At 45.2% G+C, this 24,696-nt stretch overlaps 1 protein-coding gene across 1 annotated transcript in view; it reads right to left on the minus strand.

Annotated features, from left to right (window-relative positions):
- The window catches only part of LOC105944059 (deleted in malignant brain tumors 1 protein-like), an 85,574-nt gene that overhangs the window by 15,985 nt on the left and 44,893 nt on the right, over positions 1 to 24,696 (minus strand). The window contains exons 23-36 of the mRNA XM_045141712.1: positions 24,137 to 24,448; positions 20,332 to 20,625; positions 17,091 to 17,405; positions 9,638 to 9,676; positions 9,303 to 9,341; positions 9,156 to 9,194; positions 8,821 to 8,859; positions 8,076 to 8,114; positions 7,935 to 7,973; positions 6,428 to 6,466; positions 5,949 to 5,987; positions 5,733 to 5,771; positions 5,597 to 5,635; positions 355 to 393 (exon numbers count right to left, since the gene is read on the minus strand). Coding sequence (XP_044997647.1) covers positions 355 to 393; positions 5,597 to 5,635; positions 5,733 to 5,771; positions 5,949 to 5,987; positions 6,428 to 6,466; positions 7,935 to 7,973; positions 8,076 to 8,114; positions 8,821 to 8,859; positions 9,156 to 9,194; positions 9,303 to 9,341; positions 9,638 to 9,676; positions 17,091 to 17,405; positions 20,332 to 20,625; positions 24,137 to 24,448 — 1,350 coding nt within the window. The remainder of the gene's footprint in view (positions 1 to 354; positions 394 to 5,596; positions 5,636 to 5,732; positions 5,772 to 5,948; positions 5,988 to 6,427; positions 6,467 to 7,934; positions 7,974 to 8,075; positions 8,115 to 8,820; positions 8,860 to 9,155; positions 9,195 to 9,302; positions 9,342 to 9,637; positions 9,677 to 17,090; positions 17,406 to 20,331; positions 20,626 to 24,136; positions 24,449 to 24,696) is intronic.

Below are 24,696 nucleotides of genomic sequence, written 5' to 3' on the forward strand. Positions count from 1 at the left end.
GCCAGGGTCTCTAGTCACTGAAAATGAACTCCAGATGCATGTATCATTTTGTGCATACAGTTTTACATGGGCATTGGAACATTGAACCCAAGTCATTAGGCTTTGAAGTAAAGTGTCTTAACTACCGAACCATCTCTCCAACATGCATTTAAACTTCGTAAAAGATTTTACTGATGACCTCCATACATAACACAACATACCATGTTCACAATCCCCTCCCATCATCCTCTTTTGTCCTTCCTCCCCATCCTTCCTTACTGAATCTCTTCCTTCCAACTATTTTGATTGAATTATATCCCCCTCTTATTGGGCAGGTCCATCTCACTAGTTTAAGTAGCCCAATGGGCCACTTACCAGTTAATGAGGTCACTTCTTCTGAGGCTGAAGAAATATCTGTAGACAGAGAGAACAAGAGGCATATCTAACACCGATGGTGCTTAAGAGATGTGGATCTGGGCTGGAGAGATGGCTTAGCGGTTAAACGCTTGCCTGTGAAGCCTAAGGACCCCGGTTCGAGGCTCGTTTCCCCAGGACCCACGTTAGCGAGATGCACAAGGGGGCACATGCATCTGGAGTTCGTTTGCAGTGGCTGGAGGCCCTCGTGCGCCCATCCTCTCCCTCTCTCTCTCTCTCTCTCTCTGCCTCTTTCTCTGTCTGTCATTTTCAAATAAATAAATAAACATAAAAAAAAGAGACGTGGATCTCTGGGTAGGAGGGCAGTGAGAAGCCGTGTCTGAGTGAGCGAATGTGCTTAAGAGATGAACTTGGGCTACCAGCTTGTGTTGCTTCTGACCCCCATCATCCAGCATTAGGTGTCACCACAATGAGCTGCTCTCGTGACCTGTACCAGGCGGCTGGATTAGGAGAGCATTGCGTGTGGACCGAGGCAGGCAAAAGGCCAGGTCTGTCCGGTGCTGGTGTCCAGCTGGGGCACTGCTACACTGCCACTGCCAGTCAGTGTTAACTGTCTCTACTAGCGAGCTGTTTGCTGGGAGAGAAAGCAAAAGGCAAAGGGGGAGGGGCAAGCTGTTGATGGAGAGTGAACTGGAATGAGGTAATCACAACAGCGAGTAGAAGAAGGACGGCCAAGAGCCCCGAGTCTGAGTCAGTCGCCGGAGGAAATGACTCCCCTTCCTCTGCCCTTGCTGGGGGTGTGTGGGGCATAAAAAAGAGTCACCAGAGGGCTCTATGTGCTGTGAACTTCAGGCAGACCTTCCTTCAGAGCCTTCAGGGCCTGAACTGCAGAATGTCTTCCTGAAAAACTGGTTAACTACCTGCAGAATGGAATTATGATACCTACTACCTTGCACAAAAGTAAATTCAAAATGTGTCAAATACTTTAATTAAAACCTGAAATGGAGACTTCTGAGTAAGACACCAAAGCAGATTAGGGAGGGAAGCAAGCAGGAAACAACAAAGCACACTCTTCTACCGCAAAGTGCAGGTGTGTAAGTTATTATTAACCACAGCAGAGGAGAGACCCAGATCTTGTAGAAAGGAGGAAGCCGGCCAGAATTCTCGAGGGGCTGGCAATCCCAGTCCATGCACGTGCCGCCTGGGAGGCCCCGAGCTGCAGGAGCAGAGGTCAGGTGGAGGGATTTTCCACTCACATCAGCCTCGCAAAGTCAAGAAACCTGAAGCGGGGACAGCAGGGAGCAGCTGAGCAGCCGCTGAAGGAGATCACAAATGGGAGCAGCTGAGCAGCCCCAGTACGACTTGGGGCACCCTGCACAGCCCCCCATCCCCCAGCCGCCAGTGCCGTGAGCCTACTGAGAACTCATTCACACTGCCCCCCCCCCCCGGCACATGGCATCCACCCTAGCCGATCAGAACACTAGATTCACAGTGCAACAGAGAGATCGAGGTGGACACTCAGCACTGGTGAGATTGGAAGCCATCCCAAAAGGTAACAAGGCCTACTTACACAAAGCCAGGTACATGGGCCTGATGAAAGTGCTAATCTCTCTTTCCATGTCAGGGCAGGATAGGTGTTACATAGTCTTGGTTGGTTTTACCATTCTCCAGTGAGCTGTATTTTGGTGTCATCTATTATTGTCTTTGATGCTTCCTGATTTATAAGGCTTTTGTCTTTTTCTTCTGTCATTATTGGGGGCAGAATATGACTTGGACCCAGGCTGACCTGGAACCCATTTCAGACCAGAAATCTCAGCCTCCCAGTTGACAGGATTAGGGGTGTGGGGCAACACACACCCTTAGGGACTTTGGCTTTGATAGATTATCTATTTGTTTTAATCCCCACTCTTGTATACTCTGTGCTGGTTTGATTGAATGTGTATATTGCTCAGTTGAATTTTAGAATTTGCCAGTAAATTGCTCCACCCAGTCTACTAGAATACTCGAATAGTATTCTATCCAATTAGGGCCACTTCTGCTGTCTCTCTTGGAATATAAATGGTACATCTGGCACCTTGAAGTCCTACCCTGAAGATACGTAAAGTCAGATTTACTGGCTAAGAACACTGCAGGTATTTGGAAAACCCAAGCATCAAATTAATTTGAGATAAAAAAATCTCTACATCATAGTACAAGAACTACAAAAAAAAGCAAAACAATATAATCCCTCCAAAAACTATAAATCCATTCAGACATAACCTCCAAGAAGAATGTTTTAGATGAAATGCCTGAAAAGTATTTCAAAATAGTGATTATATCTATATTAAAAGAAATCAAAGAATCAAAGAAGGAAATAAACTCCTGAAAGAGAAGACAGGAACAGGCAGATTGAAATAATTTCTTGCACTCTATCTAATCACAATGGGATTAAACTACAAAACAACAGCAACAAAAGCCATGGAGCATACACAAAATCATGGAAACTAAACAATACACTACTAAATGATGAATATATCAATAAAGAAATCAAGAAGGAAATCAAAAAAGTCATAGGGTCAACTGATAAAGAGAACACAACATACCAAAACCTTTGGGACACAATCAAGGCAGCCCAAAGCAGGAAATTTATAGCTTTAAGTGACTATATTAAGAAATAAGAAAGGTCACAAATAAACAACTTAATGCTTCACCTTAAGGCCTTGGGAAAAGAAGAACAAGGCAACCCAAAAATCAGTAGATGGGAAGGAATAATAAAGATTAGGACAGAAATTAATGAAATAGGAACCAAAAAAAAAAAAAATACAAAGAATCCATGAAACAAAGAATTGGTACTTTGAAATAATAAACAGTATTGGTAAACCCTTAACAAATCTGACCAAAAGAAAGAGAATAGAGACACACATTAGTCAAATTAGAGATGCAAAAGGCACAATTACAACAGGTACCAACGAAATTCAGAAAATCGTAAGGACATACTTTAAGAACATATACTCCACTGCATTAAAGATACTTGTGCGCCCATGTTTATTGCCACCCTATTCACAACAGCTAGGAAGTGGAACCAGCTTAGATGTCTCCCAACTGATCAGTGGATAATGAAGATATGGTACATTTATACAGTGGAGCTCTATTCAATGGTAAAGAAAAATGAAATTGTGAAATTTTCAGGGAAATGGATGGACCGGGAAAAGATGATACTTAGGGGGGTAAGCCAGGCCCAGAAAGCTAAGCACTGCGTGTTCTCTCTCATACGTGGATCCTAGCTACAAATGTTTGGACTTGTATGTGTGTTGGGATAAAACTCGGTAGCAGAGGCCAGTGTGCTGGAAAGGGGCTATAAGGGAGGGAGGAGAGGGGAGGACTTACGGGGATGATATTGTATATGTGTAAGTATGCTGAAACTGTTAGAAGAAAACACTTCAAGATATATGTCTGACTAGGACCCCATTAGCACAAGAATTAACAAATGGGATTATATAAAATTAAAAAAAAACCCTTCTGCACAGTGAAGTGAAAAGACAGCCTATAGAAAGGAGGAAATCTTCGCAGCTATACTTCAGACAGGTTAATACCTAAAATACATAATGCACCACAATAACGAAACACCATCAAACCAAAACTACCAATCAATGAATGGAATAATGAACAGAACAGTTTTCAAATGGCCAATAAATTTAAAATATAATTTTTTTTTTTTTTGGTTTTTCGAGGTCGGGTTTCACTGTAGCCCAGACTGACCTGGAATTCACTATGGAGTATCAGGGTGGCCTTGGACTCAGCGATCCTCCTACCTCTGCCTCCCGAGTGCTAGGATTAAAGGCGTGTGCCACCACGCCCGGCTTTCTTTAATTTTTAAATTTTTTTGCCAATAAACATTTAAAAATTGATCAACATTCTATCTAATCTCAATTAGTATGGTTATCACCAAGAAAATCAATAACAAATGCAGATGAAAATGTGGGGGAAGAAGAGCCCTTATTCATTGCTGGCGTGAATGTAAACTGATGCAGCCAATGTGGAAATTTGTGTGGAGTTTTCTTTTAAAACTAAAAATAGTGCTGTAAAGATGGCTCAGTAAAGGCACTTGCCTGCACAGCCTAAGAACCTGGGTTAAATTCCTCAGTACCTATGTAAAGCCAGATGTGCAAGGTGGCACAGGAATTCGGCATTTGTTTGCAGTGGTTAGAGACCCTAGGGCACTCATTCTATCTGCCTCTCTCTCAAATAAGTAAATAATAATTAAAAAAACTAAAACCAGAACTACCATATGACTCAGCCATACCCCTTATGGACTATGCCCAAAGAAATATAAATGCTACCACAGAGATGCTTTTTCACACATGTTTATTGCTGCTCTATCCACAGTAGCAAGGAAATGGAATCAACTTAGATATCCATCAACCCATTAACGGACAATGAAGATCCGATGCATATATACAATGGAATTTTACCCAGCCATAAAGAAAAAGTGAAATCATGAAATGTACAGGAAAGTGGGTAGGCCTGGAAGTTATTACATTAAGTGAGGTAACCCACATCTATGAAGACACCTGCCACATGGTTTCTTTCATGTACTGATTCTAGTTTTTAGTCTCTCTCTGTGTGTGTGTGTGTGTGTGTGTGTGTGTGTTGTGAGTGAGTGTGGACATAGATCATCTCACCGGAAAGGGATCCATTTGAGGAGAAAATGAGGTTTTAGCAGGTGGTAGCCTATGACATGTGACTGGAATGTAGAGAGCAGTCAGCTGGCGTGGAAGGGAACCAGCACTGGCATGGGCAAGAGAATGGGGCAGAGGAAGATTAAGAGAAACAAAGCACTGATGAAACTTCTATCATGGGGGTTGGGGATTTAGCTCAGTGGAAGAGAACTTGCCTAGCAAGTACAAGACCCTGGTCTTCAGTGCCAAAGCAAGAAGAAAAAAATAAAAGAAAGAAATAAAAGAAAGAAATAAAAGAAAATTCTATAATGAAAAAATTAACTTTGTATGCTAAGTAAAACATATATCAAAATAATTAATTATAAAAACATAAATCTGACAAATAGACACATTACCAGAGCGGATCTTCTGTCCCGCTGAGGTTGAAGGTGAGTCTGTGTGTAAACCCAGACAACAGCCTGCTTTATATGACTGTCTTTCCCTTGATTTTTACCTTGTTGCCAATATGGTCATTAAGTAGAACTCATTTTCTAAATGGTGAATAAGAGAGCCCACACATTAGTTAACACAATGAGGGACCTTACCAGTTGGAGAGGTCGCTTCTGCTGAGGGTGAAGACGTATCTATAAAGACAGAGAAGGGATGAAATAGGAACACATATAACAAACAGAAAGAGAAAAGTGGCGTAACTTAAGAAATGTGTCAGGCAGAAAAGATTACCAGAGGAGCTATCCTCTTCTGTTGATATGGAAGATGAGTCTGTGTATAAACCCAGAGAAGAAGGGTGCTTTCAAATGAGTAGAGCAATACTGGAAGTGTTTTCAATGATCTTTGATTTGATGTCAATGTGATCATTAAGTAGGCTCATTTCCTGAACACAAAACGATAAATAAGAAAGCCATCTCACCAGTTTAAACAACACAGAGAGGGACTTACCAGATGAAGAGGTCTCTTCTGCTGAGACTGAAGATGTATCTACACAGAGAGAAAGGGACATGTCTATGACCACTTGCCCAGTGGAAAGGAAAAGCTCTGATTGTGCTCAACCTAAGAAGTGAGGCAGGCAGAAAGCATTACCCAAAGAGGTCTCCTCTTCTGCCACGGATGACGACGAGTCTGCGTGTGAACCCAGAAAATAGGACGTTTTAAAATGACTCTCTTTGGCTTGATCTTTACCTTATTGTCATTGTGCACATTAAGTAGATTCACTTTCTAAATACAACATGAGAAATAATCCAATGTGTTAAACAAAACAGTGAGATACTTTACCAGTTGAAGTGGTCACTTCTACTGAAGTTGAAAAAGAAATGCCTACAAAGAGACAAAACAACATAACCAGAATCACTTGTCAAATAGAGAAAAAAAAGTCTCTGATTGTGCTCAACTTAAGAAGTGAGGCAGGCACACAGCATTACCAGGGGAGGTCTCCTCTTCTGCTGAGGATGATGGTGAGTCTGCGTGTGAACCCAGAAGACAGGATGTTTTAAAATGAGCAGAGTACTGGGGGAATCTTTTTACTGATCTTTTTTTTTTTGTGGTCATTGTGATTGATCAGTAAGTAGGCTAAATATAACATGGCAAATAAGAAACCTTTCTTACTGGTTTAAACAGTACAATGAAGAACATACCAGTTGGAGGTGTTGTTTCCTCTGAGGATGAAGAAATATCTAGAGAGAGAGAAAGAGAAATACCTAGGACCATATATAACATCAAAAGAGAAAGTGTTGCCTGTGCTCAACTGAAGGAAGCCAGTTCCCAGACAATTAGCCCATATGGGGCTGTGAAGTGCTACACGAGCTGCTGGGGGGAATGGCCAACAACATCACGAGCAACCAGGACACACTGCTATGCAGAACCAGCAGCCTGAGAAGACGTACACACCGGCGCAGTAGCAGCACACAGCCTAGGTGGGTAACCAATGGCTCTCTGATTGGCTAAGAGATCTGCTCAGCAGAAAGGAACCCACAGTTGGAACTGGGAACCAAGTCAGAATCCTACAGAGACCAGGATCATGGACTCCAGTGAGAAGCTCCCACTAGTCTTTGACCAAAAGAGAGTCTACACACATCAAAATTTCTCTAAATTGTGCCTATCCCCTTTAACCTATGCTGATCTCACTCTCTGTTGGAGAACCTGCTTTTTGTTTTACAGAAGGCAGTGAAAACCAAGGACAGCCAAACTCTATCAAGAAGACTAGAATAGATAGCTGACTCCCTGTCAGGAGAAGAGCCACCCTCACACAGCAGCCAGGGCCCAGGTGAAACCACAGAGGAACTGGTGAGAGGAGCAAGAGCGCTGCTTCCACCGTGAGCCTGACAACCAGTGTCAGGGTGATGGTGACAGGCACTGAAGATACTTGAAACGCACCAAAGCAGAAAATCACAAGCAATTGAGAGCTCAACACTAAAGTATACTTAAAACATACCCATGAAGGCTCAGAGGATTTTGCAGAAGAGGGAGTGGAAACATTGTAAGAGCCACAGGGTAGGAGGGAATAAATATCCGAAAGCATTGCCCCACCCACCATTAACTGACAGCTTCTCTACCAGCTGATAACCCACAACCCCATAGTGAATACCAGCAACCCCCGCCCCTGCCAGGAGGGCCCTCAGTGGAATGGGGGTGGGGAGGAAGGAAATGATGGTACCAACATATAATGTGTCTACATACAGTTTCTACTAAAAAAAAAAAAGAAAAGGAAATGTAGCAGGCATTAAGAATTACCAGAGGAGGCCTCCTCTTCTGCTGAGAATGAAGATGAGTCTATGTGGAAACCCAGAGAACAGACTGCTTTAAAGTGACTATCTTTCCCTTGATATTTATTTTGTTTCAATGTATACAGTCAGTAGATTGATTTTCTAAACACAACGTGACAAATAAGAAACCATCTCACCAGTTTAAACAACACAGTGAGGGACTTACCAGTCGAAGAGTTCTCTTCTGCTGAGGCTGAAGAGACATCTACAGAGAGACAGAGAGGCACATCTAGGACCACTTGCCAAGCGGGAGACAAAAGCCCTGATTGTGCTCAACTGAAGAAATGAGGCAGGCAGAAAGCATTACCTGAGGAGGTCTCCTCTTCTGCTGAGGATGACGACGAGTCTGCATGTGAAGCCAGAAAACAGAATGCTTTAAAATGTGCAGAGTACTGGAGGAATCTTTTTTTCTGATCTTTACTTGTGGTCATGGTGATCATTAGGTAGGCTAAATATCACACGACAAACCAGAAACCTTTCTCGCGAGTTGTAACAGCACAATGAGGGACGTACCCGTTGGAGAAGTCGCTTCTACTGAGGATGAAGAAGTATCTAGAGAGAGAGAAAGAAATATATCTAGGACCACTTGTCAAGTATAAAAAGTGGAGGGGGGGAACCCTTTGTTTGTGTTTAACTTAAGGAATGTGTCGGGCAGACAAGGTTACCAGAGGAGGTCTCCTGTTCTGCTGAGGCTGAAGATGAATCTGTAAACCCAAAGAACAGGAGGATTCAAACAGGTAGAATGACACTGGGGATGTCTTTTTATTGATCTTTACTTTGTAGTCAACGTGATCTTTAAGCAGGCTCATTTTTAAGCAAAATATGGCCAGGAAGAGTGCCATCTCATTAGTTACATAGCACAGTGAGGGACCCTACCAGCTGCAGAGGTCGCGTCTGCTGAAGTTGACCTACCTGTGAACAAAGAGAAAAGACATACCTAGGACCATCTAACAATCAGAACAGGGAAAAGTGGTGTAACTTAAGAAATGCATAGGCAGAGAACATTACCAGACTCATTTAATTCATTTGTTAAACAACACTACGGGACTTACCAGTTGGAGAAGTCACTTCTGCTGAGATTGCAGAAATATCTACAGATAAAGAGCAAAAGAAGGGTATCTAAGAACACTTGCCAAACAAAAAGAGGGAAAGCTCTGATGGTGTTTAACTTAGGAAATATGCCAGGCAGGAAAAATTACCAGAGGAGGTCTCCTCTTCTACTGAGGTAGAAGACACATCTGTGTATAAACCAGAGAATAAGATGCTTTAAAATGATTATCTTTCCCTTGATTTCACCTGATTGCCAAAGTGATCACTAAGTAGACTCATTTTCTAAATCCAACATGACAAATTGAACTCATTTGTTAAACAACACGACGGGACTTACCAGTTGGAGAAGTCACTTCTGCTGAGATTGCAGAAATATCTACAGATAAAGAGCAGAAGATGGGTATCTAAGAACACTTGCCAAACAAAAAGAGGGAAAGCTCTGATAGTGTTTAACTTAAGAAATATGCCAGGCAGGAAAGATTACCAGAGGAGGTCTCCTCTTCTACTGAGGTAGAAGACACATCTGTGTATAAACCAGAGAATAAGATGCTTTAAAATGATTATCTTTCCCTTGATTTCACCTGATTGCCAAAGTGATCACTAAGTAGACTCATTTTCTAAATCCAACATGACAAATTGAACTCATTTGTTAAACAACACGACGGGACTTACCAGTTGGAGAAGTCACTTCTGCTGAGATTGCAGAAATATCTACAGATAAAGAGCAGAAGATGGGTATCTAAGAACACTTGCCAAACAAAAAGAGGGAAAGCTCTGATGGTGTTTAACTTAAGAAATATGACAGGGAGGAAAGATTACCAGAGGAGGTCTTCTCTTCTGCTGAGGTTGAAGATGCACCTACATAAACCCAAAGAACAAGAGGCTTTAAAATGAGCAGAATGGGGCTGGAGAGATGGCTTAGTGGTTAAGGCATTTGTCTGCAAAGCCCAAGGATCCCAGTTCAATTCTCCAGGACCCACATAAACTATATGCACAAGGGGGCACATGCATCTGGAGTTCATTTGCAGTGGCTGGAGGCCCTGGCATGCCTATTCTGTTTATCTCTCTCTCTCTCTCTCAAATAAATAAATAAATAAAATTAAAATGAGCAGAATGATATTGGGGGTATCTTTTCCTTTGTAGTCAATGTGATGTTTAAGTAGTCTCCTTCTCTAAGTACAGCATGGCAAATAAGAAACCCATTGCATTCGTTTAAACAGCACAATGGTGGCTATACCAGTTGGAGAGGTCACTTCTGCTGAGGCTGAAGAAATATCTATGAACAAAGAGAAGAAGAGAAGTATGTAGTACCACTTGCCAAATAAAAAAGAAAACTTCTGATTGTATTTGACTCAGGAGATGTGACAGACAGAACATATTACCAGCGGAGGTGTTCTCTTCTGCTGAGGGTGAAGATGCATCTGTGTATGAACCAGAGAAAGGGTGCTTGAAGATGAGAAGCACAATGCTGGGCATGTATTTCCACTGATCTTTACTTTGTGGTTAATATATATCATTAAATAGGCACATTTTACAGCTATCACATGACAAATATGAAACCCACATCTGGGACTGGGGCGACAGCTCACTGTGTAATATGCTTACGACACAAGCATAAGGAGCTGAGTCTGGATCGCAAGCCCCCAGATGAAAAGCACAGCAGTACTTGTTGCTTGGAACACCAGCGTTGGAGAAGCAGAGACAGAAGACTACTTACTACCTATGGCTTGACAGCTGGCTAGTCTAGCAACATCAGAGAGCGCTAAGGTCAGTGTGAAACCATGTCCCAAAAGATATGTGGAGTGTGATCGAGAAAGAAAGCTGATATCAACTTCTGGTCCCCATATGGACACGAACACACATGTATCAGCACACACATGAACACATGCATGCATACATAAACACTACACACATACGCACACACAAAAAAAGAGAACCATCTCATTAGTTAAACATATGCAAGGAGCAACTTTGCCAGTGGGAGAGATCGCGTCTGCTAATGCTGAGGAAATATCTACAAAAAGAAGACATTAGTGCCTGTGGAGGGGACCCGCGTTTTGCTTTTACTGAAGCTGTGTTGGGGGCAAACGTATTTGCACACATTAAAGTCCAAGAAGAAGTGGTTGAGACAGAAGCTTCTGATGACAAAGTGGCACAGCAGCAAGTAGAAAGTTATGTCAGGAACTCCGGCTCTCGAAGACGCAGGGGACGCTGTGGTGCCATCAGAGAGCGGCATGACCAGGCAGGCTGACTCCTGCTTCCAGACAGCCGTGTGATAGGGCACCTCCAGATCCTCCACTTCAAGCCATGCCCCGCCCCCCCATCCTTGGGTCCCCATTCCTGTTGCCCAGCCCTCACTTCTTCCAGCGGAGCTGGAGATTGCGCATCACGTGACCACAGGCGCTGTTGCGTGGAGCTAGCACCAAGAATCCCGCCTGGGGACCTGACTCTCTCTGCCTTCCTTCAATCTGGACATTTAAACTCTTACTTGGAAAGAAAGGAAATAACTAGTCTTTGTAGAAGTTTCCTTTCAAATGGGGAAGAGGGCAGAACTCAGAAAGAGGCTCGCTTTCCAGTTGGAACTTTCTCTAGATGGGCTGTTTCAAGAATGAGCTGAGGGTGAATGGGGGCAGGCTTATCTGTCCTTCCCACTAAGCAATCTCAACTCGGCTGATCAGTAATGAAGGCCATATTTTATGCTGACATTGATGTCTTATTTCCCAGTTGCATCAGAACTCAGGGTGGAGAGGTATACCTACTTTAGTGCAGCCCTCCAAATCCCTTCCTCATTCTGCTTGTAAAGTTCTTGATCCTAAAGTTGCATTAAGAAGTCCTCAGATAAGCCAGGCATGAGGCGCAAGCCTTTAATCCCAGCACTCGGGAGGCAGAGGTAGGAGAATCGCCATGAGTTTGAGGCCACCCTGAGACTCCATAGTGAATTCCAGGTCAGCCTGGGCTAGAGTGAGACCCTACCTCAAAAAACCACAAAACTAAACAACAACAACAACAAAAGTCCTCAGATAGCTCCAACTAGTATCATGCAAACTGCTGCACTAGAGGTAGGTCGTTAGTTACATAATCACTCTGTGCTCGCTGCGTTGGTAGAGTCACATACACACAGCTCTCCTCACCAGATGCTGGATGGATCTCCAGGAGGATCTGTAAAAGCCATGAATGGCCTCTCCCTTTTCTAGCAATACCACTTGCGGGCTGGTTTCCAGAGACACTTTGCCCACAGAGTCAAACAGGGGATGGTGTTGGCCCACTTATTGGTCGATGTTTTTGTTTTTTTTCCCCCCATGGACTTGATGGAACTGCCCGAACAATTTTTCCCTTGGCCCACATATTTAGCTGGGCCATGCAGAACTCAATCTGCACTGGGGTTATATACATGCATAGCCAGCCAATATAAACATATTTAAAAGTAGATAATAAAGATGATCAAATAATCAAAGAATTAGGTCAAGGCACGAATGGTTGTTGAATTAACTCACTGGAAAATCAAATAATGTAGCAAATATGATAGAACCTATAAAAACACTTAAATTACCTGTAGATGTGGTTATAACAGTAGTCGAAGATCCTGTAATAAGAAAATGTATTTATCAAAACCTACAAAATGGCAAGCAAACATTGTTTTATAGTTGACTCATTTTCTCTCTATACCTAGACCACAGAAAGTTGGCTTTTTTTGTTTGACATTTCTCAGTCACCTAGTCCACCTAATTAGTTGTGACAGGCACTGTGACATGTGCCAAAACAAGATTAGGCCACAAAATTACCCATAGTTCCTGTCCCCAACAAGAGGCTCATTTCTGGGGGAAGATAGACAAGATGGAACCATCACACAAGTAAATGTAGAACTGCCATGGTGACGAGGCCGTGAAGGAGAGACGTGTGACAGTATGAGAAATGGGTGACATGACCTAGCCAGGTCCCCTCCTTACACTGACCCTCCCACCACTTTGCGCCTGGCACTGGGTTTGGCTTGGACAAGCTGCTCTGTTCAAAGACAATGACAGCCACCCCAACCCTGTCCTCATCTTGGCCCCAGTGGCATGATGGCCATCCTACTGTCCTGCATGTGCTGTGTGGTGGGCAGGGGGCATTACCTAGTGATGAAGCTTTTCTTTTTGAAGTGGAAGTGGTATCTGAATATGAAACCCAGTGGGCATGTTAGTAGATTGATCATAAAGATTTCATTCACTTTCTGGTTATACTCAATTGTGCCTTTTCTATGCCCTCAGTCTTTGTTGGTGGAAAAACTCTAGTATGAAGACTAGTTATTTTCTATGTTTTCAAGTGAGAGCTTAAATGTCCAACTTCAACGCCCATGCACTGTGACAATATAAGTCAAATCTGTTCTGAAGCCTGCTTCACTGTTGTTTTAAACAGGAGATACTGGTTATTTATTCATTGCGTGTGTGGTGAATGCACGTGTGTGTGTGCAGATGCTCATGCCCCATTTGCACATGTGGAGATTTCAGGTGTCCACCTCTATCACTCTTGCATCTTATTTCTCTGAGATGGAGTCTCTCTCCGAACCCAAAACTCTTCATCTTCCTCCCAATCAGACGGACTCACTAGGGAGCTGTGGAAATTCTCCTGCCTCCGACCCCCTCAGCACTGGGGCTACAGGCCCGCATGACCATGGCCAGCTTTTTAAACATGGGTGCGGGGTTGGAACTCAGGTCCTTGTGCTTGGGCAGTAAGGACTCTCACCTGCTGAGCCATCTCCCCAGCCCTCCGATCATATTTCAGGCTGCATGATTCAGGCTCACTGGGGAGAATACACAGCTATTAACAGAGGAGCGTCAAATGGCATCGGGGTACGCTGGCCTTTCTGGTCTCTGTTGCTTCTGTGCCGTCTACTAGAGTTCTGCTGTCGTCAGCACGGCTCCACTACTTGGTTGAGCTCTCAAGCTCCTGCACTGGGTCTCTGACCTATGTTTTCTCCTAACGCACAGTCAGTAAGTAGGGAGGCCAGATGGCCAACTGCTTTGGGTGTGTAAAAGAAAGAATAAAATGGCAGGCTCTGAGAGAGGCTTTGTGGAATGCCTTTACATGCATTTAAGCACATTAATTGCACTTGCACTTGAACTTGGGGTCTTGACTTGGCTGCATCGAGGCTCACTTGGTATACTTCTGGGACGTAGTCTATTTTTCTTATTTTATTTATATTTTTTTTTGAGGGAGGGTCTCACTCTGGTCCAGACTGACCTGGAATTAACTCTGTCATCTCAGGGAGGCCTTGAACTCATGGCAATCCTCCTACCTCTGCATCCTGAGTGCTGGGATTAAAGGTGTGCACCACCACATCCAGCTGGTAGTCTATTTTTCAAGAGATCAATTTAGCCACATGACTGTTGGACAAGTGGGGGTTATAATTATAATAACTTGCTAGACTGTTAGCATAGCTATATCCTTCCGACAGGGAGTAAGTGAATAGATGAGTAGAAAACTTGTAACTGAAACTGAGGAAGAAGCTATCAAAACAAGCAAAGAAAATTAATCGTAATTAAATAGCACCCTTATTATTCGAGTTCATTAACAAAAACAATTTTTAAAAGATTTAATTTTATTTATTTATTAGAGATAGACAGAGGGAGAGGGAGAGAGTGAGAATGGGCATACCACGGCCTCTAGCCACTGCAAACAAACTCCAAACGCATGCGCCACCTTGTGCATATGGCTTACGTGGGACCTGGAGAATCGAACCTGGTTCCTTAGGCTTTGCAGGCATGCTCCTTAACTGCTAAGCCATCTCTCCAGCCCAACAAACACTTTCTAATGATCCTATTTGCAAATGTATGCCAACATATTTGATCATTTTCTGCTCCTATTTGAGTCTCTTATTCTTGTTTCAGTAATAAATACTCAGGATGGGGCTGGAGAGATGGCTTAGCAGTTGAGCGCTTGCCCGTGAAGCCTCAGGACCCCGGTTCGAGGGTCGGTTCCCCAGGTCCCACGTTAGCCAGATGCACAAGGGGGCGCACGCGTCTGGAGTTCGTTTGCAGAGGCTGGAAGCCCTGGCGCGCCCATTCTCTCTCTCTCTCTCTATCTGTCTTTCTCTCTGTGTCTGTCGCTCTCAAATAAATAAATAAAAAATTTAAAAAAAAAATAAATAAATACTCAGGACGGTAGCACACGGGGATGTAACCAGAAGACCTGGGTTCCGGTCTCTGCATAGTCAAGCATGTGACCCTGGGCAAGTCCTTCTGCCTCTCTGAGCACAGCTGCATATGAAGACCAGCTGTGGACTGGCAGTTTTGTGACTTGTAGTTAGACGTACAGGATGCCCTGAACCAAAGGCCCCCAAGTGAGTCATGTGTATGTTAAACTCTGAACATGCTACATGAACATTTCTACAGCCCCCCCCCCACCCAGACAAGACAGGACCAGGAGAAAACAGAAAGCATGCACCCTTATAAAAGGAGAGTCCTCCCTGCCCAGTCCCTGCCAATTACTGACCTCATGAAATTCACACTTCTTCTAACCATCTCGACATGTTTCAGTCACAGCTAGCAATCCTGGGCTGCGGGTGTATCTCATAGTAGAGAGCTTGCCTAGCATGTGTGAGGCCCTGTGTTTGATCTCCAGCATAGGAAAAAAAAGATAACTATGTGGATTTTATATGGAAGCTTTCATTTTCAAAATGCGGGGATAATAGTGAACAATAAAGGTATATCACTTACAGGAAAATGGATGGAACTGGAGAGAGACATATGAAACAAATTAAGCCAGTCTCAGAAAGGCAAACATATGTTTTTCTCAAATTTGTGGTTTCTAGATTTTCTATGGCCACGTAAAATCCTGTATGTGTATATGACATGAAAATAGAAGCAAACCCTTCTGGGGGACAAAGTGGGTGTTCTGAATCTCATTTAGGAAGGCACACTAGGTATTTTACCTGCTACTTCAGTTAGTCAACGTAGAAGAATCTTACATTAGTTTGATATCAGTTTGGCTTATAATTTCTTATTTTCATATGATGTTTTTTGAGACATGGTCTTGCGTGATGCAGATTGACCTCTACCTCACTGTTGCAAAGGACGACCTTGCAGTTCCGATCTGCCTACCTTCACCTCCCCAGCGCTGGGATCACAGGCATGTACCACCACACCCTGTCTGTGCAGTTCTGGAGGACAGACCCAGGATTTCATGCATGTTAGGCAAGCAGTCTTCCAATTGAGCTACATTCCCCAGCCCTGACATGCAGTTTCATAAGAGACACAAAATAAACACTCTCAGGTAAGGCAATCTGTACACATCTGGTTCAAAGAAAGCAAAATAAATAAATATAATAAAATTACCAGGTGGTAATGTGGTCATTTCTTTGGCCGATGCTGAAATTACAAAGTAATCAGGAACTTAGAAGGTAATTTTTTTAAATTAAAAAACTTGATATCTTAAAAACATTAAGATTTGATATAAAAAGCTCATGAAATATGAGACTAAGACTACGAACTAAAAGCTCAGCTACATTTCTTAGTTGAGAATGAAACAGAGACAGAGACATATGTGGAGAGGAAGTGAGATATGTTCATTGGTTGTGGGACTACAGCCCCCCTGGGCTGGACCACGAAGGCCACTTCATGGATGCAACACAGAAGTATTTTCTAGAATGGCAAATTACTAGGACCTTTCCTGATTGTGGCCTTAGATTTCTGATATTGATTTCTCATCACTGCCAAATATGTTTATAACATAAGACTTAAGTTGTCTGAACACTAGGAAAATAATTTCAGGACCTTCAGCCACTGTAAATGAAATCCAGATGTATGCACCACCTTGAGTATCTGGCTTATGTGGTCCTGGGGAATCAAACTTGGGGCCTTTGGCTTCACAGGCAAGTACTCTAACCACTGAGCCAAATCAAGCAAGAGGAGACTATGCAGTACAGTTTCTCTATGGAAATAGCTTCATGAGGTGCTTCCTACCTTAGCACATAGGAAGACTATTGCTGGAGGTTAAACGCTGCCTGGAGCCACACCCTAGTTCCAGGTTTATTTTTACAAAACTCACAGGATTCCTTCTCTCCCAGGGCCTGGGAAACAGGCATGAAAATGGGCAAGGGGCCTCCTTTCCTGACACAAGGATGACAGTGCCACTGGGTGTCGGAGCCAGGGGTGCTCTGGGACGTGGACATTCAGTGCTACAGCCAGGCCGAGCAGGGCAAGTTCATTCTACCTGGAACCCCGTGGTCTTCTGGACTGTTCTGTGTGGTATGCTGTTTGGGAGGGGAGCCAATACCCTGCCAGAGTTCAGGTGCCTGAGCAAATGGCCCCGGCGTCCTCATGGTGTCCACCATTGTGTACAGACAGGCCCAGATGGTGGCACTGCCCCAGATTGGTCTCGGTGCCCGAACACCTCACATCGTCTAGGAAGATAGGACCAGAGCCACCTCCAAACAGACTGCTCCTGGGGGCTGCCAAGGCCACCCCACAGCCCAGCTGCTGGCATACCACCTGGGCGGCCTGCACGCCCCAGAGATCATCACATACAGACCCCCAGGTGCCGTTGTGCTGGACCTCCACGCGGCCCTCACAGCGGCTCCCCCCGGCCACCAGCCTCACCAGCGGCAGATCTGCAGAGGTCAAGGGGGTGTCGGGACAAGCTCCTTCAGGGCTCAAAGAAGACAGTGTTTCTGGCTGGAGAGTTCCACCCCAGCCCGCAGCCTGCTGCTGCGGAAGCAGACACCTGCCTGGGCAGGGCGTGCTGAGGTGGGAGACTCCCATAGGCAAAGGAATACATATGACCACATCTCGTACTGGAAGCTTCGCATGGGTTCTATCAACAATGGCTCACTGCAGAGGGCAGGTTTGCTCTGGGAAGCAGGCCACACACTGGATTTCGAGGAAGACACATCCAGTGACATTCAGCTTCCACTGAGGTACGCTCCCAGCCCTTACAACCGTTCCTTCTCGGCCTCCCAAGCAGCTGGGGCTTATGGGCCTGTGTCACCAGGCCCAGAGCTAGAGTTATTTTCATGTCATTTTTCTAAAAATGCCAAGTTCAGGCTGCATTTCTAACCCTGGTCTCTCAAAGAACATGATGAGATTCTCAGAACAAAATGAGTTGTGCTTTACTTAAATCTAGAAAATGGGTATAAATTTATTTATTGGGGAATCATGGAATAATGGGGAGGGGGTGGAAAATAAAAAAGGAAGAATATAGCTTCCCAAAGTCAGAAGGTGAGGAACTGACCAGGCTAGATATACTCTTTGAACCCAGAGCAGATAAAGTCAGTTCTCAGCATGTGAACCCTCGAGATTAGGGCTGGCTCATGGGGTCTTCCCTTGAGTTTTCTAGAGCACAGGGTGGAGCCAGGCTTTCTGGTGCCGCAGCTGGGACGGGCACATGAGCTGGCTCTCTCTTATACAGCCCCAACAACAGGACGAGGCAGCAGGCCAGCTTGTCTTTAATAAACACAGCTTCTTCACCACACAGCTCCAGAGCCGTGGGAATAATTGTCACTACATTCCTGTTGGTCACAAATGGCCCCAGGGGGGAAAAAAGAGTCACGAAATGTCAGAATGAGAAAATTACCTATCGGATGCAAAACATGTGGATGTTCCCCAGGAGTTGACGCTAGACATGTAGAAAAGAAAAATAGGCATTGTAAGTTCATTCCAAGCAAACAAAATGAGCTTTCATATTTTTTTAAAAAATGCCATCTAAAATATAAGTCATATACAAACCCTTTGCGTCTCTGGCTAAATGGTTACAATTTAAAACGTGATGGCAGCTCATGCATGTGGTTACATTATTCTGATTATGAATACATAAGTGAAATTCATGTTGGATAGTGAAGCGGTGGCCCAAGAACAGAGGCCCTTGTCAAGACCAGAGTGCAGGCTGGAGACATGGTTTGGTGGTTAAGACTTGCAAAGCTTGTTGGCCTGAGTTGAAATCCCCAGTACCCATGTAAAGCCAGATGCACAAAGTGGTGCATATCTTTGGAGTTCCTTTGTAGCAGCAAGAGGCCCAGGCACACCCATTCATTCATATTCGCACCCCCCACTCTCTGCAAATAAAAATAGTAAAATAATTTTTAAAAATTTATTATTATTATTATTGAGAGAGAGGGAGAGAGGGAATTGGCATGCCAGGGCCTCAGCCACTGCGAGGAACTCCAGACACTTTTGCCACTAGTGGGCATGTGCAACCTTGTGCTTGCCTCACCTTTGTGCGTCTGGCTAACGTGGGATCTGGAGAGTCAAACATGGTCCTTAGGCTTCACAGGCCAGTGCCTTAACTGCTAAGCCATCTCTTCAACCCAATAAAAACATTTTTTTTTTTAAATTTAGAGAGAGTGCACATGCATGCAAGGGAGATACAGAGAAAGAATTGGTGCACCAGGGCCTCAGCCACTGCAATCCAACTCCAGACACTTGTGCCACCTAGTGGGCATGTGCAATCTTGCGCTTGCCTCACCTTTGTGTATCTGGCTAATGTGGGATCTGGAGAGCAGAACATGGATCCTTAGGCTTTGCAGGCAAGTGTATTAACCTCTAAGCCATCTCTCCAGCCCAATAAAAATATTTTAAATAAACAGGGTACATCAGCTGCAGCCCAGCTTCTAGGAAGGGCTGCAGATGGAGAAGCAGCTTTTGTCCCCACCCCGTCCCATTCCCAGGTTCATCGGCCCCCAGGGCCACCTGCTCTTTCTGGCCTGCCATGGTCTCTGTTTCTTGAACAGACATTCTGGGTTAAGAGCTGGTTTTAGATCCCTGCTAAATGGCAGCACCTGAGTGCAGCAGGGATGACCGGTCAACCTGTCAGCACCCAGAGCATGTTTCCCTGGGGTCCATGGCGAGGTCTCAGGGAATGGGAAACGGCCTTGGTCTTTACCTTATGGAAGAGTCTGGAGCTCAGGCAATTGTGCAAGAAAGTTAAAGCTCAGAGCGTACCCAGTATGGCAATCCCTGAGCTGGACTTGAACTCATAGATACCTGGATGTCCCACAGCTGCAGACTCTGCAGAGAGGGGGCATGACGGCAGTGGATATTAAAACCCAGGAGAGCTGGGGTTGCTTCGAGGCAATACTTTCTTGGTCAAATGTGACTGAAGAAAGCTAGGTGTAAGTGATCGCTCTTCAGCATCAAGGTGTGTCCCCTCTAGCGTGAGTTGTCTCTCATTCCTGAAAACTCTGAGGCAGTGATTCTGACAGAAGCTGCCCAGTGACTAGAGTCACAACAGACCAGCAGTGTTTGTGTGTATTTATGGATGTCAGATGTTTGACTAAACATCCTATGCAGGTTGCCTTGTTCACTTCTTTCCTTCCAGAAGCTCTATAAGGTGCCATTATTTTCTTTATTTTATGGCTGGTTAACCTCATGCCAACCCTCACTTTGAATAGGGCCACCCCAAATATCATAGAGCAGACACATTTTTCAAGTGTTGGAACAGAAATCCACTGTCAAGAACACAGCGGCTCAAGGTATGGAGGCATTCAAGCTTGGCCTGGCACTTCCATGACTGGCCTAGGATGGACCTTCACTCCCCCGAGCAGATGACCCCAGCGTCCTCACGGTGCCCACAGTCATGGGTAAGCCAACCACTGTGAGGGCACTGCTCCAAGGAGGACCCCTTTCCTGTGAAGTTGACATTATCAAGGACAATGCTGCCTGATCCAGGCTTGAAGCTGGCTCCTGGAAGGGCAGACAAGGCCAGCCCACAGCCAAGCTGTCCGCAGACCACGTGGGCATCTTCTATGGACCAGTTGCCATCACACACAGTACCCCAGGCATTGGCATAGTAGACCTCCACTCGGCCCTCACATCTGTTTGTCCCACTCACCAGCCACAGGCCCAGACATCAGTGACCATTCCAAAGGACAACCTCTGTGGGGGCTCACTCTCAGACCACCAGAAAAACCAGCCACTTCTGGGAATCGTGTGGTGAGAGTTAAGGATAACAAATTCACTTCTCCTCCAATTTCAATTCAGCGATCGCCCCTGACACCTCTCCATGTGTTCTTCAAGATTATACTTGGTTAAGAAATGATTGTTCTAGCCGGGTGTGGTGGCGCACGCCTTTAATCAGGAGGCAGACGTAGGAGGATTGCTGTGAGTTTGAGGCCACACTGACACTACCTGGTGAATTCCAGGAGATCCTGAGCTAGAGTGAAACCCTACCTTGAAAAGCCAAAAGAAAAAAAAAGAAAGAAAAGAAATGACTGTTCCTTGCCAGCTGGTCAGTAACCTGCTCCCCAGTATCTGTCCTTTCACTGCTGTCTTGGGTTCTGACACCCAGAGCCTGTTTTCTTTCTCATGGGAACTTACACTAACCGGTATGTGTGAACGCGCATGTGTTTACCACTGCGCATGCTGGTCAAGAGAAATAGCTCCCAGGATCAAGTGAGACCAATGTGTGAAGATGTCTCAGGGCATGTGAAAGGCAGTTATCACAGGCACATGCTCATCTTCAAATGCCAGGGTGTCAAAAGGGAGAAGGTCATACCAGCCAGCACCAGAGTGCAGGTGGGATAGGTAGAGATGGGTGGTCTTCAAGACACCCCAAGCCTCCCAAGGCACCAGCTTCCAAGCACCCCCTTCTCAAAGCCATTCTTGCATCTTACAGCATTTTCTTCCCTCTCACTTTTTTATTCTCAGGTTTTCTAGGTGGGCCAGGCATCCCAGACCTTCCTCCAGCAGCAGAGCAGCCGTCGATAGGGGCCTGAGCTGGGGAGGAAGGTGGGAATGGCAAGCGAACCAGTGGGGATGCTTCTCCCACAGAGCGGCTGGGATCTCTGTGAGCTCAAGCTCTACAGGGAGAATGAGACTGAAGAGAGAAGAAAGGTTTACCTGTGGGTGTGGGTGCCTCTGTTGGTTTTGGAAAAGTTGCTAAGGACAGAAATAAAAAGAAGAAATGAGACAACATCTTGGTTAAGTATCTTAGCAAATTCAGCTCTCTGTCATCTGTTAACAGGGCTCTTCCCCTTGTGCACTGTCTCCAGACTATTTCCGGTTCTAAGCCAGATTCTCTTCTGGTACCCTCTCTCTGTAGGGAGGACCTCTTTTAACCCCTAGTGTGTGCACAGTAAATATTACCCAATTTATAAACTCAAGAAAACCAAAACCTGCATTAATCCCAGCACTAAGGAGGCAAAGTAGGAGGGTCGCACGGGTTCGAGGCCCCTCGAGACTCCGTGGTGAATTCCAGGTCAGCCTGGGCTAGAGGAAGACCCTGCCTTGAAAAACCAAAACAAAACAAAAAAGAAAACCAAAACCCAGATTTGTAGATCTTAAACAGTACATTTTAAAGTCAAGAAAGCATTCTTTGGGGGAACTCTGCCTTCTAGAATAACCTACTCTGGTCCTTCCTCTGAAGGCTTAGGGTCATTTCTTTCCCCAGACACTTCCCTGCATGTTAACTGAAATAAAAACTGTAGTAACTACTGGGCAAAAATTAGACCCAGAAACAAACTAAGAAGTGATGTTTGGGCTTGCAGAGATTGCTCAGTGGTGAAAGGGGCTTGCTTGCAAAGTTTGAGGCCTGGGTTTGACTACCCAGTACCCACATGAAGCCAGATGCACAAAGTGATACATGCATCTGGAGTTCATTTGCAGTGGCTAGAGGCCCTGGTGCACACATGTTCTCTCTTGCTCTGTGTTTATTTCTCTTTCTTTGTCTTAAATAAATAAGTGAAGTTTTCAGCTTTTCCATTCTTAATTCTGCCAAGGAGAAATCAACGTACACAGACAAATTCCTGCAGGATTTTGCCCGTGGGGGCAAGAAGTTAGATACAATCTCATGTATTCTTACTTTTAATTAATTAATGGTCTAATATAATCTGAGACATGGTCTAACATAGTGCAGCATGACTTTAAACTCATATGTAGCCATGGGCAGTCTTGAATTCTTGATCCTTCTGCCCTGGACTCTTGAGTGCTGGTATTTCTGAAGTGTGACCCTATCCGTTTTTGAAATTCTTCCTTCCTGCCTGCCTGCACGTGTGTATATGTGCACACACGTGTGCTGTCTTGTGCCTTATCTCAGGGTTATAAATGTTAGTTGGTAGAAGGCAGAGCCACATTGTTTCAAGAATGGACATGTGCGCCTTAGTACGGGGAGGGAAGTGTGCGGCAGCGGAGCTGGGAATGGTGCTCCAGGATGGGGAATGTGGAAGAACTCAGAGCTGTTTCTTGGCGGCCCTTCCAGGCACCTCCAACCCCATTCCTGACAGCTAAGGGCCCTAGTTCCAAACATTCTGTATTCAGTCCCCTGCCTTGACTGGCCTCTGATGTCACACTTGACATATGATTTCAGCTTCTGCCTAGGATTTTGTTCCTTGACGATCCCTTCCTCTTAGAACCTTCCAGTAGCCTCACCCTCCATGCTCCTCCACCTTATTTTCTCAAGGTGACAAATCAGTCTGTCTCTTTCCAGCCAGGCCCAGCACTATGCAGAGACAGAAGAGGGATTTTAAGTCCAACTACAAAGTGTATTTGTAGAAACTCAAATTGAGCAACGAAAGGCCTGGGCTACCTGGGGGCCTTGTTGTTAGGAAAGATCTTTGGGATACCTGTAAAGCACTGTAGAACAGGGGAATCAAACCACAGAGATGGTTGCCAAAGGTTTCACTCATCACTGGTGGGACTGAGATAATTCAAGGGGTTGTTTCCTACCTCAAAATTTGCATATTTATTGTATTAAAGATTTTAAAAGTATATTTGGTTCTAGCCTACAAAAGGATATTTTCAGAATGCATGGACATGAATGGATTAGAAATTTCATCTTTTATTTTAGAGAGAGCGAATGAGTGAGCGAGCGAGTGAGAGGGAATTGGTGCCCCAGGACCCAGCCACTGAAATCCAACCCCAGACGCTTGCGCCACCTCGTGGGCATGTGCGACCTTGCGCGGGCCTCACCTTCGTGTGTCTGGCTTAGGTGGAAGCTGGAGAGCCTAACATGGGTCCCCAGGCTTTGGAGGCAAGGCCCCTAACCGCTGAGTCATCTCCCCCGCCCTCAATTTCACTCTTCTAAAGAAAATTTTAAGCATTTCCAACATGGTTTTATAACCATTCTTTGTGTTTAAGCATTGCTTGTTTTCAGCAACTGGTCCTAGTTCTCGGTGCAGATAAAGTTAGGAAGTTTCCTGGTAAAATGAACTCGTGTGCATAAAAAGAATTGGTTTAAAGCAGGCTTATGGAAATCACACAGTGGGCAATAGGTAGACACGCTGGAGAGCTGAATGGCTGATGTGTGGGAACAGTAGCCTGGGGATTGTCAGGGTTCCCCACCTGCTCTGTATGTGGGGCGGGGCCGGAGGCTACCAGTGATGGGATATCAGTAGCCCAGAACCTCACTCACCTGAGCAGATGACTCCAGCATCCTCATGGTGGCCACAGTTGTGGGCAAACCAGTCTCTGTGCAGACACTGCCACAGCCTGGCCTCTGTCCCCACGCACTCCACATCGTCCAGGGCGACAGGGCCCTCTCCTCGGCCGAAATGTGCGCTCCCGACGGCCGCCACAGCCCCGCCACAGCCCAGCTGCTGGCACACCACCTGGGCGTCACGCAGGTCCCAGCTGTCATCACACACGGTGCCCCAGCTGTGGCTGTAGCGAAGCTCCACGCGGCCCTCGCACGGGCGGCTGCCGCTGGCCAGTCTGAGCGCCACATCTGGGAGAAGCAGACACACTGGGTCACCTCCCAGAGCAACTCTTTGCGGCCGAGTGCTAGGGGGCCAGGAGGGCGCGTCCCCCATCTTGGCTGGTTTTGAGGACCTCACCCTACTTTACAGATGCACCATATGGGTTAAAGCTGCCTGCAAACGCATATGGGGCCCTTATCTCCCACATTAATATGATTTTTTTTTGGGGGGGGGCTTTCAAAGTTCCCTGCCGGGGTTAATTTCATGGAGGTCAAAT

This window comes from Jaculus jaculus, chromosome 1, assembly GCF_020740685.1.
Source record: "Jaculus jaculus isolate mJacJac1 chromosome 1, mJacJac1.mat.Y.cur, whole genome shotgun sequence".
Lineage (NCBI taxonomy): Eukaryota > Metazoa > Chordata > Mammalia > Rodentia > Dipodidae > Jaculus > Jaculus jaculus.